This window comes from Oryctolagus cuniculus, chromosome 6 (assembly GCF_051225735.1).
Source record: "Oryctolagus cuniculus isolate XC-2025 breed Fujian yellow rabbit chromosome 6, ASM5122573v1, whole genome shotgun sequence".
Taxonomy (NCBI): Eukaryota; Metazoa; Chordata; class Mammalia; order Lagomorpha; family Leporidae; genus Oryctolagus; species Oryctolagus cuniculus.
In genome coordinates this window covers 57,075,206-57,091,831 of record NC_142872.1, presented here as the reverse complement: position 1 = coordinate 57,091,831, position 16,626 = coordinate 57,075,206, and the positions used below count along the sequence as shown (strand labels likewise).

The 16,626-nt window shown below is 48.3% G+C and overlaps 1 protein-coding gene across 4 annotated transcripts in view; it reads left to right on the top strand.

The window, feature by feature from the left end:
• SLIT3 (slit guidance ligand 3) overlaps positions 1–16,626 on the top strand; it is a 642,447-nt gene that overhangs the window by 489,448 nt on the left and 136,373 nt on the right. For all 4 annotated transcript variants that reach the window (XM_002710368.6, XM_089335062.1, XM_089335061.1 and 1 more), the window contains 2 exons: positions 5,546–5,617; positions 12,011–12,174. In XM_002710368.6, the coding sequence (XP_002710414.4) occupies positions 5,546–5,617; positions 12,011–12,174 (236 nt within the window). The remainder of the gene's footprint in view (positions 1–5,545; positions 5,618–12,010; positions 12,175–16,626) is intronic.

The window sequence follows — 16,626 nt, the reverse complement described above, 5'->3', positions numbered from 1 at the left end:
AGCAGAGAGCTGGACTGGAAGTAGAGCAGCTGGGACTAGAACCAGCATCCATATGTGATGCCGGCACCGCAGAGGATTAACCTACTGCGCCACGGTGCCAGCCCCCTGTCTAAGTCTTGAAAGCCTCTGACATAATCCTCCTCTTTTTGTTCCCCATTCTAACCTCCAAATGTGTGTGGTTTTTTTTTTTTAATTTGACAAAGCTAGACAGAGGGCTCCCATCTGCTAGTTCACTCCCCAGATATCAGCAATGACCCAGCAAAGGGTCAAAGCCAGGAGTTGGGAACTTAATCCAGGTCTTGCACAGGGATGGTAGGAACCTAATCACTTGAGCCATTACCACTTGCTTCCACAGTCTGCATTAGCAGGAAGCTGGGTCATGAGCCGGAGCCAGGAGTCGAACCCAGGTACTCCAGAGTGGGATGTGGGCAAGGTAATGGGTGTTAATGCCCACCCTTAATACTGTCTTCTTAATATGACTTGCCCAGCATATTACACTTAATCACTGGCACAGACAGGAATGAAATGGCCTACTTCTAGAGCAGCCAGAGCCAACCAGTGCTTACTATAAAAAGATAGATAGTAAATATTTTAGGCTTTGCAGCCCAAGAGTCTCTGTTGCAACTACTCAGCCATTATAACACAAAAACGGCCACAGACAATACAGAAATGAATGGGTAAAACTTTTTTTACAAAGACAGGCTGTGATGAATAGGATTAGGTAGTTTTTGACCTCTGGAGTGACCACCATGTGCATTACTTACTCATGCGTTCACCATTCCTGGGGAGCCTTTGTCTTGCCACAGTTCCCTGATATTTAGCTGAGAAACACAAGGGAGCACAGGCTCTTTTAGGACACTAGGGTTCTGTTAGTGCATTGCAGGTGCAGTCAGTCCACAGACCCCTAGTGACGTGGATGCAACATTTAATTGATCCTTTCTAGTGCTTCGGTCAAGAGAGTGGGATTCATTGGTAGGAGTAGCGTTGTCCAAGGGAATCATTTGGATTTGGAAAAAATTCCTTTTCATTAGGCATTTATGCTCCGATAATAATAAAACCAAAGATTAATGAGGCAGTTTACAGATCAAACTTATCTCTATAAATACAGTATTTATCATGAGTAAAAAGACTTTGTAAGACAGAGATGGGACTGAGGGAAATGGTCTTTAAAATACCAGGAGGAGGGGAATGGCTCTATTTGTGGTCCATACTGCAATTCCCATTCAGTAGCCTGTGATGATGGGGAAGAGGGAGGCCACAGCAATCCTGAAGTTTATAGAGCTGTTTTGACACTGAACTTGAGCTTGAAACCTGTTAGAAAATGTTGAATTAGGAGCATTAAGGAGGAAACTTCCAACTGCTACCTGAGTATTTGGACAGTAAAGCACCTTTTATCCTGTAATCTCTCTAAAAGAGCGAACTGGCTGGGCCGGTGCTGTGGCTCACTAGGCTAATCCTCCACCTGCAGTGCTGGCACCCTGGGTTCTAGTCCCGGTTGGGGTGCCGGATTCTGTCCCGGTTCCTCCTCTTCCAGTCTAACTCTGTGCTGTGGCCTGGGAGGGCAGTGGAAGATGGCCCAGGTCCTTGGGCCCTGCACCTGCATAGGAAACCAGGAGGAAGCACCTGGCTCCTGGCTTCGGATCGGCGCAGCGCTCTGGCTGCAACGCGCCCTGGCGGCCACTTGGTGGGGGGTGAACCAACGGAAAAAGGAAGACCTTTGTCTCTGTCTCTCTCTCTCTGTCTAACTCTGCCAGTCAAAAAAAAGGCGAACTGGTTGAGGTTGGAGTTAGACTCTAAGGCTAGCCAAGCTCCTCCAGCAGATGCGAGTCAGTGAGGTGAGGGTGATGAGGTCACCTCAGCTTGACACGGCCCACCAATCCCGTGGGGCAGGACGAAGGGTGTCACTGTCAGACTGAACCTCTCATTTCTCCATGGATTCATTTTCGAGGTGGTTTATAGGACAAGAGGCTCATGCAGTATGTATGCTTTGGGTGCTGGGGTGCAGGTGATAGACAGTATCTGTGCTAGAGTGACAAACTTGCCCAAGAAGCAGAAGGCCATGGATAAGTCATGGAAATGTGATCTCAAGAAAAAGCAGTGAGTCCTGATCCACTAGGAGCTCAGATGGCACCCTCGGTAAACCCCAGAACGTTTCTTAGCTTCCAGTTGCTTAACTCTAAAGTGGGGATAATAATTCCAACCTCAGGGTGCTGCAAGGATCAAGTGGCATGATCAATGGCTACAAGAAAAATGATTAGTGATTGTTGAATACTGACTATGCACTAGGCTAAGTGTTCATATGTCTTCTGTTGAGGGCACAGTGGTCACCTGGATAATAACCGCCCCTCCAAAGGAGTCCACATCCTCATTCCAGAACGAATCACTTAATATGGACAAAGGAAGTCTGGGAAGCTACCCTGGCTTATCCTGCTAGACTCCAGATGGCACCACAAGGGGACACGGAGGCAGGAGACCACAGGGAGTAGTAGGGGATGTGACAACAGAAAATAGAGGTTGGACTGATACACAGAAGGAGTCACAAGTCAAGGGCTATAAGTGACCTCTAAAATTTTGGCAAAAGGCAAGGAAATGAAGTCTCCTCACCCTCCTCTAGCCCCAGGAACCCATGTTAGACTTCTACCCTCCAGACTGTGCAAGAATACATTTGAAGCCACTACATGAGCGATAGTCTGCTACAGCAACTGTAGAAAACTGATACAGACTTCATTCCTGCAGTCAGCTTCCTAGAACTCAAATCTTGACACCACCACGGCTTTGTTCACGAAACAGAGGTAACAGAAGTTCTGCTTTGTGGGGTGATCAGAGGAGTTCAATGAGATGGTACAAGCAAGCACCCTCCGCCCAGAGCCCGCCTGGCATACTGTAAGCTCTCTGTGCATCCTAGCAGTTGTCTGTATCTTATTTAATCACCACTAAAACTCCATGTGATTGGTACTGTTGTGTCCATGTTATAAAGGAAGGGGTAGAACGAGTGGAAGAGACTGACCTGGGGCGATACAGTCTCTCAGTGGTGGAGCCAGCGCCTACCTGATCCCTGCCTTCCAGGCCTGTGCGCACCATCTCCGCTGCACTGGGGAGATAACAAGTCCTCCACGAAAGGCCAGCTGCTTAGATGGGGCTCAGGAACCAGAGGGAGCACAGTGCTCTCTCTGCTGGCACTAGCTGCCGAGACTAGAAGCGAAATAAATCTGTCTTTATTGGGAAAACAAAACCCATAGCTGCCATGGAGATCAGTGTCCAAGAGGTCAGCAGCCCTCTGACATCCCTGTGCTGGCCAGCCCCAAGCAGCAAATCATGAAAGTCTGAGGACGGTGTTTAGTCATTTCGGTCCTGGAATAATTGCTATTATCGTAAATGTTTTATAGCTCTCATTACAGCTCGCATTTAAATATCAGTGTGGTAATACATTAATAAGTCATCGCTGCCGGACTGCTGCCGGACGCAGTTGTAGCTGAAGCCCTACGTGGAACTGCACTGTGCACTCAGCTCTAGGGGGGCTGGGCTGTGAGCCCCACTTGGTGCCAAGTGGCTGCCCATGGTCCAATGCCCCTTCTGTGCAGAGGCTACCCGCTCTGCGCCTTCGAGACAGCAGCCGCCTGCTCAGATGCTGTGTCCGGTGATCAGTCAGCAGCCCTAACTAGGTCTCCCCAGGTGTGACGCTACATGTTCGAGATGGGTGGAAAGGGACATGAACGCATCATTTCTGTCCTAAAGGCATTTCTAAGCCAGGGAAGAAGGGAGGGGGGCATTGTACTCACCCCCAGGAAGCTCCTTGCCAATGTAGGAGAACCAGGTCTGATGGGAGTGATAAATGCTTCAGGGTTGTCTGGTAAGGGTTTCTGATGGCTTCCTAGGCAGACAGGATCCGTGCCCCTGACACACACACACACACACACTGCACCCAAAAAAAAAAAAAAAAAAACTGCAAAGTAGATTGAACTTCACAAGATGCCACGTGTGTGCGTTGATGCATTGTTAATGGTACTGAGTAGGCAGAAGCAGACGATATAGGGTTGGTGTATCCGTCCCTTGTTACCATCCTAGATGCCTGCATAGTGCCAGGAAACCGGGGAAGGAAGGAGGAAAAAGGATGAGGCTTTGTGCCTTTGTGTAAGCAGAGTTCCTCCTGGCTTCCTTGGGCAAACTAATGACAAGTTGACCGGGGGTCCAAGGAATATTCTGGGGCAAGAAGAATGTAACCACTGGACCCCTGCTTTGAACTCCAGGGGCTGGGTCAGTGGGGACCACTGGGAGCCCAGGAGAAGATGAGGAGGGTTGGATTGCTGAGAAGGATGCTGGGTATGGCCCTGGGAGGAATGGAAAACGGAAGGGAGCAGGAGCAGTGGCCACTACGAATAACGCCCAGGGCTCTATCAAACTCTCGCTCTCTGGGATGCCAGATTAGGCAGGTATGGGGTCAGGAGCTGAGGCAGTCCCAGCCTGTCCACATATTGTCACCCCTTGAGTGGTTACTGGGCCAACTGATCCAGAAAGGCCCTCGGCGCTGTCATGCTGCAGGCTTTGGCAGGTGGCCTTGCTTGGCTGCAATGCTTCCAGAGAGGGTCCATGTAGAACAGTAAGCCTGGGGAGTATCTGTTTGTACCCTGCCTTCATCCTTAGGCAGCCTTGTGTGCTTTGGGTCCGTTTTGGGAACAGTCCCCCCAAAAAAGCTGTGCTTTTTCCTATGCAAAGGTACCAGTCAGTGCTAACGTTGCACTGCAGGAGTCGCATCCATGGTCGCGGAAATGCATAAGAGAAAGGAGACTTAATGCCCGCCTTCACAGAGGCCACAGACTCCTGAGCCACGATGTGCTTCAAGAGTCAAAAGGTGCCTAGACAGTACAAGTACAAGGCAGTGTGTACAATGGACAGGGCAAGGAGGCTGAAGCAGGAGAATGCTGACTTCAAATCCCACCTCCAGAGCTCAGGAGCTATGCTGTTGGGAAAGTTAGGTTACCTCTTGGTAACTAGAGCTTGACCTCTTCATCTGTAATATAAGGGTATGCAAAACGTTTGTGGGAAATGGAATTAATAGATATGTTTATTTGGGTTCAAAATCTTGAAATCCATGCATAGCTTTGTCATAATACACATTGTTCACTAGTTTTTTGAGGACTACCCCCTACAAAGAGAATCCCCATATCACAAGGCTGTGTGTTACCCAGCAAAGTGACAGGTATCTGTTCCCTTCTCTGGAAAAAGGGACAGTAAGATGTGACTGGCTTTGTAGCTGAAAGAGTTAGAGATGTAGCACTTAGCACATAGTAGGACTTCAGGAAGTCATGTTATTACCCAAGGTGGATGAGTACTGAGAGGGCACCAGAAAGGAATAGGGATCCACCAGAATAAAGGAGTCGATGAATTCCCTCCTTACCTGGAGACCCGTCCACTGTCTCCAGGTCCATCTTGATATGGATATGCAGTCATTTCCATCCCTCCCCCCGCCTTCTAGAAGCACTTTGATGCCCCTCCCCCTCAATGTTTTGCCTCCCCGTGACCATGTCCCTTTCTCCTGTCTCTACAGCACCCTCAACAACAACAACATTAGCCGCATCCTGGTCACCAGCTTCAACCACATGCCGAAGATTCGAACTCTGTGAGTAAAGCTCCCTGCCCCCGCCCCACGCCCCCCGCACCAACCTCCCCAGCTGAGGCAGCCTGAACTACAGTGCTCTGAGCTGCCTGTGCAACCTGCTGGGCTATGATTGGGCACATGGGTCCTGTATTCAAATGCCTCTTTCTGCTATTAATTATGGGACGTGTTGGCCATTGAAAGCAGGTGGGCTCCGTACTTTGATCCACCATCCTGCTCTAGACAGACTCCTTTCTCTCTATCCTGAGACTGTGAGAATCCTTCCTGTACTGTCTTTGCTCAAACTTTCCATCTTGAGGGAAAGATGATTTGTTCTGCCTTGTCACAGGATGTACAGAGCTGTGGCTTAGTGGTTCTCCATTTGCTCTGTTAGCATCATGTACACTTGCTAGTTCTGCCATTGACAGTAGTTATGGTCATTTTCTCCCCTGGGACCTGTAGAAGAGAAGGAGTCTTAGTCCTCCCTTCTGTCTGTCCCACCAAGCCCCACCCACCACATTCCCCTGCTCCCTAGCTCCCTGGGTGATATTGTGAAATTAGAATGCAATGCCTGGGCTCTTTATCTTTAATGTCTTGGATGGACTTAAGCTTTCCAGGGATATACTCAGAAAGCCAATCTCCCTGTGATGCCCAAAACAAAGAGGAGTTGTAATTCCCTTATTACCTGGAGGGTTCCGCCTCTGTTCTCAGACAGAAATCTCTTGGTCAGTTTCTCTGCACTCCCAGTTCTGTGGGCCTTTCCAGAGAGGTCGTATTTGATGTGTGTCTCGTGTTCCTTGAGCCTCAGTGGTGGTTACATCACCATTGCAGCTGCCAAGAGTCTTCAGCCAAATAATTAGGGCCAAGGCAAAGGGCTCGAATCCCTGCTGGGTTCTTATTAGCTCTGTGTCCTTAGTTCCCTCCTCAATAAATGGGGGTGGTGGTCAGGATCAGAAGAAACTAGATCTGTAGGGTGGCTGGTATGTAAGGATGTTGACTGCAATATTATTATTATCACACTATTTATCCAGAAAGCTGGGCTGTAAATTCCAAGCATCCAGCTATGCATGACCCCAAGCAACATGGAATCGATCTGATTTCCCAAAATGGGAGCCCCTAAACAGCATCACTTGCAGCTTGTTAGAACACAAAGCGTCAGGGTAGGCCTTTGACCTAGCGGTTAATATGCCTGCATCCCACATTAAAGCAGCCGGTGCCAGTCCCAGCTCTGACTCCTGACTTCAGTTTTCTGCTAAGGCAGATCCTGGAAGGCATCAGGGATGGCTCAAGTAGTTGGGCCCCTGCCATCCACCTGGGAGACTTGGATTGAGTTCCTAGCTCCTGGTTTCATCCTGGCCCCAGCTGTTGGGGGCCTCTGGAGAGTAAGCCAGTGGGTAGGAGTGTGTGTGTGTGTGTGTGTGTGTGTGTGTCTGCATGTCTGCCTCTCAAATTAAAACAAGGAAAGGAAAATTCCAGGCCCACCCTAGACCTATAGATTCAGTGTTACTAGGAGTGTGACCCAACAGTTGTTTTTAACAAGCTCTCCAGGAAATGTTAATATTACAAAGTCTGAGACCACTGCATTAGTGACAAAGTGACTTATCTCTAGATGAAATTAAAAGCAAAGACCATTGAAGCAATTTATAAGGAAGCAAGGCAGAGTCCTCCAAGAAAGAACCAGAGTTTGGAGTCAGGCAGGCCCAAGTTTAAATGTGAGCTCTGCCACTTACTTTGGGCTGTTTTCTTCTTTCTCTGCTTCATGGGATGGGAGTTAATAAATGCTTTACCTAGAGTTGTTTTGATACTAAATGCCCTTTAACAAGGAATGTGTCTGGTATACAGTGTGTAGCCAACAAGTCCTAGTTATTTTTTTAAAGATTTATCTCTTTAAGAGGTGGGGTTACAGAGAGGGAGAAACAGAAGGAAAAGTCTTCTATCTGCTGGTTCACTGCCCAAATGGCCACAATAGCTGGGGCTGGGCTAATCCAAAACGAGGAGCTTCCTCCAGGTCTCCCACATGGGTGCAGGGGCCCAAGGACTTGGACTGTCGTCTTCTGCTTTCCCAAGCCATTAGCAGGGAGCTGGATAAGAAGAGGAGAAGCTGGGCTAGGAATCAGCACCCATATGGGATGCTGGTGCCACAGGTGGAGGTTTAGCCTAGTAGGCCACAGCACCGGTCCCAAGTCCTAGTATTGTAAATAAAGAATAACAATAATCTGAGTCCAGTTTCCATCTCTGCTTCCCAAATATCTCCTTAGAAGCCTTGTTAAATACGGTGACTCAGCCAAGCAAACCCGCTCTTTTTCCTCCCTCTCGATATGGGATGGTGCAGTTACAGAATTTTAAAGCGAAGCCATTTGGGCTTCAAAGACCTCTTCCAAGTCCCCCAGTAAACAGGGACGAGGTGGGAAGAGTGCAGCCCAGGGCTCTCCAGGGTCAGGCAAGCTGAAAGTGAACCTGAGGGTGCTGGGCCTGCATGTTGCATGGTGATCAGCAGCGGGGTTCCTGTGGGGTCTACCCTTCCCCCTTTGTCATGTTCAGTTTAGAAGAGGCCACAGTATCAGCTGGGCTTGTTCCATGCAGTTGCGGGGCATGGTTAGGCCCCAGCATTGGGTGTATTGGGGTGGGGGAAGAAGGCTAGAGTGTTTTTTCTCCTTGTGTCTGTTGTCATTCTTTGCTGTAGTCCTGAGTATTCGTCTGATGAGTTCAGATCAATCAGTCAATCTCCTCTGCTCTCTCTCTTCCCTGCCTGCTGCCATTTTCTCTTTAGTTTAATTTCAGAGATGGCTCTGTATAGAACTCCCTGGAGACGAGCTGACTAATCCCACTTCACTGTAATTAAAGGTGGAGGGGGGCTGGTGGGGGGGAAGGAGGTTGAGGAGAGAGGAAGGAAGTCATAAATGGGATTTCTAAAGGAAAGCCTTTATATTGAATTCCGAATGGCAAACTTTATAGAAAATGAACACTGACCCTCTCTAAAAGGATTTGCTAGAAATTTAATTTAGCATCCGTGGCTAAAAGGCACCTTTGGTAAATTGGCATTTGTATTTGCTGTTCTCTAAAGGTAGTGTTTTTTTTCCACATGGAGGATGAGGTGTCCATCAGTAAAAGACTGCAGAACAACATGCAGGAACCACCCAGGCACCTTGATGCTCTGCTGTCTGCATAGGACACTGTAGCTTGTGTAGGCAGGACCATAGGTTGGGAAGAGACTGAACTCTGGAGTTAGCTTCCTCTCAGCACAAAAGCTAACATTTCTTCAGTGGTTTCATGCATACTAGGCCTTGTGCTGAGCACTTGCCATCCATCATGCCCACAGTAGCCTTAGAAAAGAGGCATCATTTCTATTGCCATTTTACAGATGGTAACACTAAGGTGCACAGCTAAGTCACCCTCCAAAGTCAAAGCTAGAAAGCATGGAGTCAATATCAGACTCAGAGCCTGAGCTCATTCCCTTTAGCACGAACAAAAATGGAAGGGCATGGTTGAGATGAGCCGTGGCAGTGGGGGCCAGAGCTTGCACAAAGCCCCGGAGCCAGTGGAGGTCACCCTCCATGCCATCATGCTCACCAAAATTATTAGAAGTCATTAAAATAAGCTCTCCCGGCAGTGTCCAAGCTCAGGTTTCAAGATCAATCTGATTAGTTTTCTTCTAAAGTTAGTGTTTGGGATGATGATTTTTCACTTGGATCTCCCAAGCATGATTTTCAGAGTGGTGTGAAGGAATCTGCCCAGTTGGGCTTGTCCAGCATTCCTGGCAGACAAGATTCCATGAAGAGGGAACAGCCTGTCCACTGCCCAGGCTTCTCTCAGAGCTGTGCGTTGGCTCCCACAGCCTGTTGGGTCACCACTTCTCCATAGGCCCCCTGGGGAGGCGAGCAATCTTTCTGAAGGTGGACAGCAGGGTAGGAAGCAAGGTTAGGATGGGAGTTGACATGGGTCTGGGTTGAGCCAGGGTTGAGAAAGAACCAACCTAATATGGTCTTCCAAAAGGGAAACCTTTGACTTTTTGATTATCCCCAAAATGAATCAGCTCAGTAAGGATCTGACTGACCTAAACCTCATTTCGTTGCTCCATGGATCTCTTAACCCCTGATTGGAAGTGATGGGAATTTGCAAGCATTGATCCACCAGGTGGACCTGTGCTCATGCCTTCACAGTGAATCCGTGCTGCCTTTGCATCCATACCCCACTGTCGAGGAGGGCAGCTGCCTTTCCAAATAAAAACCACACTCTGTAAAAGGCTCTCATTCTCCTGGCACACAGAAGAATTCCCACGTCTCAGCCTCTGCACGCCACTGTGCCGTACCCTGTGTCTGCTAGGCAGTGTCCCCCAGGGTAGGCTCACAGGCCAAGGAATGCCCTCCTCTCCTTCCTGCTTTGTAGGAAACTGTGGCCAACTGACAGTGTGTCACCTGCCTTTCTCTCTGCTCCTGACAAAGTGGTAGTGGTTATGCTTAGTAAACAGAGGACTTGGTTTCCCTCTGAGAACAGAGATCCTTCCCACCAGTTGTGGGTTAGGGTTAGAGGTTTCCCCCACCTCTGCCCACCTGTCCTGCCTTTCTCTATGGTACTAGGGTGAGTGGAAACCAAGCTTACTTAGGGGAGTCTGAGTTTTGAAACTCAAAGGAGAAAGTAAAGTGTTTTAGAGCTCATTGTAGTCCCTGAGAGCCTATGAAAATGCATTCAGACTGCTGTGAAATACAGAGAAAATTACAGCAACGACTTTTTAAAAGATTTATTTATTTGAGAGGCAGAGTTAGAGACAGACAGACAGAGAGACAGAGACTAAGAGAGAGGTCTTCCATCTGCTGGTTCACTCCCCAGATGGCCACAATGGCCGGAGGTGAGCTGATCTGAAGGCAGGAGCTTCTTCTGGGTCTCTCACGTGGCAGCAGGGGCCCAAGCACTTGGGCCATGTTCCACTGCTTTCTCAGCCATTAGCAGGGAGCTGGATCAGACAAGGAGCAGCCGGGACACAAACCAGCGGCCATATGGGGTGCTGGCACTATAGGCAGAGACTTAACCTTGTGCCACAGCACTGGCCCCCCATCAATGATTTTTAAAATGAAATCATTAGTCTTCAGTTTTTTAGCAGAAAAAAAATACACTTTATGTGAGATGCGATTTCATTTAGTCTGTCTGATGGAATGGTCTCCGGGGCTCACCAAGGCAGCCCCAGTCGCCCTGACCTGCTAAGGTCTGTGCGGCTGCTAGAAGGCTCCATCAGCATCGCAGCCCGCGTTAGATGCACTTGGCAGTGTTAGGCAGATTGACCTCATGCTAAGTGGAGTGTGGTCAAGAGCCCTTCAGCTCTTCCATTACAGACGTGGAGGAAGCCCAAGTCGCTCCTCCAGGCATGCCACTAAATAGTAACAGGTTTGACACAGAGCACTTGAAAAGTCCCAGGGTGCTGCTGGCTGACTCACATGTCTGGGATTGGGCATCTGAAATTTACATCAGAAACCCAAGGGAATGATAAGCTGGTGCATTTATAACTCGCCCACCGCCACATCTGCTGACCTAGGGTTGGAACAAATTAAATGTTGGAAACCACCAAGAGACAGACTTTGGGGAAAAACTTTCAGAAAGCGCTGCATATTTTTGGTTGGCCTTCCACTTAGTGGAAGGGAAGTTCAAGTCATATAAGCAGGAGGGATTTCCCTTCAGATGTGGAACTTACAGATCCCACTGAAGGAGAAGATCTGCATCACAGCCCCTGCAGGGACAAGCCAAAGAAAGTCCTAGAACTGGTCAGGAAATCTCTCTGTCTGTTAGGAACGGCATCTTATTTAAATGGGAGAGTGGAGAGAGGTAATTCTTCCAAAAGCACCCTTTCGTCTATGCCCTGCTGCACCTGTCTGGTGCACACAAGTGGAATTGGTTTGGGGCCCACCAGCATCACGTGCAGTGGGTTCAGAGAGGCGTTCGTGGAGGGAATGAGGAAAAGGTAAAGGTAACGGCAGATCTCCACCACAACATCACCAAAGCCGGGCACTGGGATGGAGAAGCATGCTTCGAGCCAGCTGCATCTCTTGCTAGCTAAAGTACTGGCATTAGCAATAGAGTCACCGCTTGGGAATTTGACTGAAATAAGGATTGTTACTGTGATAATGTCCCTCCCCCTCTCCTGTGTGCTGAGGCTTCCTTGCTTGGAAAAGTATAGAATAACTATCAAGAAGTGGGGTCATCCATTCAGTGTGGCTGGCAGAGGAAGATCACTGTCATTTGTGGCTTAGCAATACAAAGTCCGAGGTCCTTGATGTTCAGTGCTGTTGGGGAAAATGCCTCCTTGGGCTCGTGAGGATTGTCTCGCTAGGCAAAGGGGCAACAGATTTTTGCCACTCTGTTCAGCCACAGGCAGCTTCCCCACTTTGTCAAGTGACAAAGTCTGGCTTCTGTCCCTGTTCCTCCCAGGCGCCTCCACTCCAACCAGCTGTACTGCGACTGCCACCTGGCCTGGCTCTCGGATTGGCTGCGACAGCGGCGGACAATTGGCCAGTTCACGCTCTGCATGGCTCCTGTGCACCTGAGGGGCTTCAATGTGGCGGATGTGCAGAAGAAGGAGTATGTGTGCCCAGGTAAGGCTGCCGCACCGACTGTCCCTTCATGTCCTGTGGCTCACTCACCCTGGAGCTCTACCCACCATCACCCTAGCCTTGAAAACAAAACCCCAGCTCAGGGCTGGGAAAGGAAGGAACCCCATAGATTACTCCCAGTACTCAGCAGTCACTTAGAGAACTCTGGAATGTCTCAGGGGGAAAAATGCTTAAGGAACTCAGGAGTCACTTTCTGTTAAATCCGTAGTCCACTGATGCTAAGAAGTGTAGCATTTGTTAAGCTGTGTGCAGTAGAGAAGCAGGTGTAATGCAGGTGTCTTACTTAGCATTTGCTAAACACCTTCCTGTCATCTGGAAGCTTGCAGAATTTGGAAGACAGGATAATGTAGACTGTGCAGTTAGCTTGTGTGTGACTGAGAATCCTCTCTCTGCTCCCGTCTAGCGTGTGACTTTGGCAAGTTACTGCTCATCTGCAACGAGGAAATGATAGCAGTACATAACTCAAAGGAGGGGCAGGAGGATCCCCTGAAATAATGCACATTAGGCACTTAGCATAATACACAGCACTTGGGAAGCACTAAATAAGTGGAGCTTAATTATCATAGCTTCGTGGGTCCACAGAATGTGCTGAGCCAACGTAAGAGTTTGATCTGTGGGTAGTGGAGGTGAATAGAAATACAGCTTGCCCATGTAGTGCAGAAGACAGAGCTGGGTACAGACCCACATAACGGAAGGTAGCTCAGATCTCCAGGGTCAGGATGTGGCTGACGGGTCTGAGATCATCTTCCCAGAACAAGCTTTGAAAGCTGGCCATAAATTTTGCTTCTTTCTTTCTACTTTTCAGTAATATCCACCCTGCCCTATCAAACCTTCTGGTAGCAAAGAAGTAGAGTTACTCCCTCCATTCCCTGGAGGGTGGGGGAGAATCAAACGCACATACAGAAAGCACTGGGATAAGAAGTTTCTCAGAGATAATGTTCAGATTTCCAGAAACCCAGTACTAGAATTGGAGTCCAGTGGCCTCTAAAGACTAAGAATGGGGAGTGGGCTGTTGAGTAGGAGGGAACAAGGATGACAGGGAGCTGAACACTGTAGGGGCTGTGTTTCTTCTCATCTTTCTTTTAAAACTTTCTTTATGTATTTGAAAGGCAGTATGTCAGAGAAAGGGGAACAGACAGAGACGGAGATTATCTATCCACTTATTAACTCCCTAAACAACTGCAGCAGCTAGGGCTGGACCAAGCAGAAGCCAGGGGCCAGAAAACACAATCCAGATCTCCCACTGCCTTCCCAGGTGTGTTAGCAGGAAGCTGGATGGGAAGTGGAACAGCCAGAACTGGAACCAGCACTCTGATGTAGGATGACGGCATCCCACATGATAGCTTCAGTTCACCTGCTGTGCCACAGTGCTGGCCTGTCCCTTCACCTTTCTTAACAATGACCTATGCTCAGTATTGAGGACTTAGCAAGCCCGGTGTGTGCCACAGGACTGTAATATGACCAGGAGTGTGCATTGGCCTTCTCTGCTTGATCTTCAGCTGAATTTGCCCTAGGCAAGAATTCACCTTAAATTCAGCTTCCTCACCCACTCTCTGCTGCTTGCACCTGTCATGTTTTTAGCTCATTGGGTTATTTATTATCCAAAAACATTCTCATGTGTCTCAGAGCAATACCTTCATGACTTCCCATAGACACCCACTTAGAAATCACTTCCCATCAAACACGTATAATAAAACAGTTTATCACACAGGCACCAAATTTCAAATAGAGTGACTATAATGACAGTAATTATTAGGCAAAGGGTGCAATATTGGCATAAGTGCCAGTGAAAGAAATAATTATAGAGTGCGGAAGTCATTCAAGAGCTAGTGAGAAAAACTAATTAGAGAGAATGTTAAAACACATCATTCCAGATGGGGGCCATGTTCCTCACAAAAGCCCCCTCCCATCAGAGATATGGTGAGATGTGGCTTACCTGAGAACAGTCAGAACCCAAATCCTTGGGAGCAGGGCTGACCCGTCTAAATCTGGAAATATGAACGCCACAGATCGCTCTCCTTTGGACAAGCAAGACCTTTGGATAGGCAGGTGGGTTAGGTGACCTTTCTTGTTTATAGCACTTAAACCCAGTGCTTGGAACAGTCCCTATAGCTTCTTAGGTACAAAGTCATGTATCTTAGGAGAATGTGGAAATTTAGTTCAAAATTTCCAGACATCAATATGCTGTTAGCCTGCACCCTCTCACCTGCAATGTGAATTTGGCACTATGACATACTGGGGCCCCCTTGCATTCGGGTCTATTCAGGTTGTCATGGGATTGAAACTGGAATATTGTGGGGTTGGTTTTCTGAAAAGGTCAAAGTCAGTTATAGTGGTCTGGGAGAAATGACTCATTGAACATCCATGATGAGTGAACCATCACCAGCATTAAGGGGGTGCAGGCAGAGTATGTCCCCCACAAAATGCTGCCTCTTCAATGGCTGTTGAAGGTGCCTGGTGAGATGGTGATGGTAGCAGAAGAAGCAGTATGGGCATGCGCTGATGTGAGGGCATAGCTTAAACACCAGTGCTCAGTCTTTGGGGTTCCAGACAGAGAGGCCAAAGAGAAGGGCTATCCTTGTGGACCTGCCTTTCACAAAGCCTACCAGGGAGGGTGCAGGCCTCTGCCCAGTGCCAGAGCCCAGCAAGGCATCTGAAAGTAGGTACCTGAATATGGTGGCTTAAAGCTGCAACCCCACAAGTGTGCCTTGTTCAAGCGATTCCCCTAATAACTGGTAGGAAGAAGACCTCTTTCTTTTTTTTTAAGACTTATTTATTTATTTGAAAGTCAGTTACTCAGAGAAGGAGAAGGAGAGGGAGAGGGAGAGACAGAGAGCGAGGTCTTCCATCTGCTGGTTCGTTCCCTAATTGGCCACAACGGCCAGAGCTGCGCTGATCTGAAGCCAGGAGCCAGGAGCTCCTTCTGGGTCTCCCATGGCAGGTGCAGGGGCCCAAGGACTTGAGGCATCTTCTACTGCTTTCCCAGGCCATAGAAGAGAGCTGGATCGGAAGTGGAGCAGCCGGGACACAAACTGGTGCGCATATGGGATGCCGGCGCTGCAGGCGGTAGCTTTACCACTACACCACAGCGCCGGCCCAGGAAGGGACTTCTATTAAGAACCTCTCTTAAAAAGCAGAGGTCCTCTACTCAGGAGGAAGAGGGGCGAGGGGACCAATGAAGCCATTCCTGTGGGCAGCTTCATCACCAGCAGCCCCTGTCAAGGCAGTAGAAACAAAGCTCCCTGGGCCTGTAAATGGTATCGAAAAATTCACAGAGCACAGGACTCCAGAGACAGGAAAGCGCTATCTTGCTCGGCCTGTGCGGGCCCTGCCTGCCCAAGTCCCTGATAGCTGCCTTTGAATTAAATCCATCTGTCTGGAGCCCAGCCTCTTCTCGCCAGAAGCCCTGGAGATGGTTTCCTTATCACTCCAGCTGACCCCGAAATTTGCTAGCCGTGCACTTGGGCAAAATCCATCTCTTCTGCCGGTTGAGGCTACTTAGTTGGGGCCTCTGAGGGACCACGTGGAGATTTCACGTGAGGGCAGGGTAATATATCTGTTCCAGTGTTGTATTTTTCCTGTTACACAACATTGACTACTTACTTGGCTTCCTTCAGCAACTGCTCAAAGGGTTTCTGTTAGCTTCTCCTCCTTGTAGCGGAAGCAAGGGTCCGAGCACCAGCAGGCCCAGCTCCGCCTGCAGCCCACACTGGCTCCTCATTCCCTGGACCAGACCAGAACTTGAGCGAAGTTGGTAAAAAGGGACCAGAGGAGCTGTAAGGTGTTTCTTTGTTTGTCCTGTTTTCATTTTTTTTATCCCCTCATCGAAAAGGTTTATGTTGGGGTTCAAGTTGTAGGACTTATCTTCCGTGTGTGGATTTCCTGCTTCTCTAATCTGAGAGCGTCTGGAGCAGTCATAATTTGTAATCAAAGATGATTAGTTAAAAATTTGGGCTCCTGAACCAATGACCTGTTTCCTTTGGATGTCAGAACCCACTAGTTTGATCCCCTATTTCGCACTTGGGTGCTGTAGCCTTGGATATGAGACATTTTCTCATAAATTTAATAATTTGTCTCCTGCTAATAAGGGGCACATCTTAGATTTTTTCCAGTGCTGCCATGCCTGGAACAATGCTTGATCCTAATAGCCTCTCAATAAACGCTTCTCCCTTTATGATTAAAAATGAAATATGCTTATTTCCCTGGAAACAGGAAACTTTCCCCTTCTTCTTTTCATTTTTTCTTTCTATTTTTTAATTTGGGACTAGTTACTAACTATAAAGATAATTAAGGTAAGCCACGACTAGCCACCCATCTCCTTAGGAGATTTTAATTAAAACACCATAATTGGACATTGCAGGAATGAGATTATTAGGTTTATTTAGCCATTCCCAAAATTATCATGCCTCTGGTATTTAAATCACGTTCATTTAT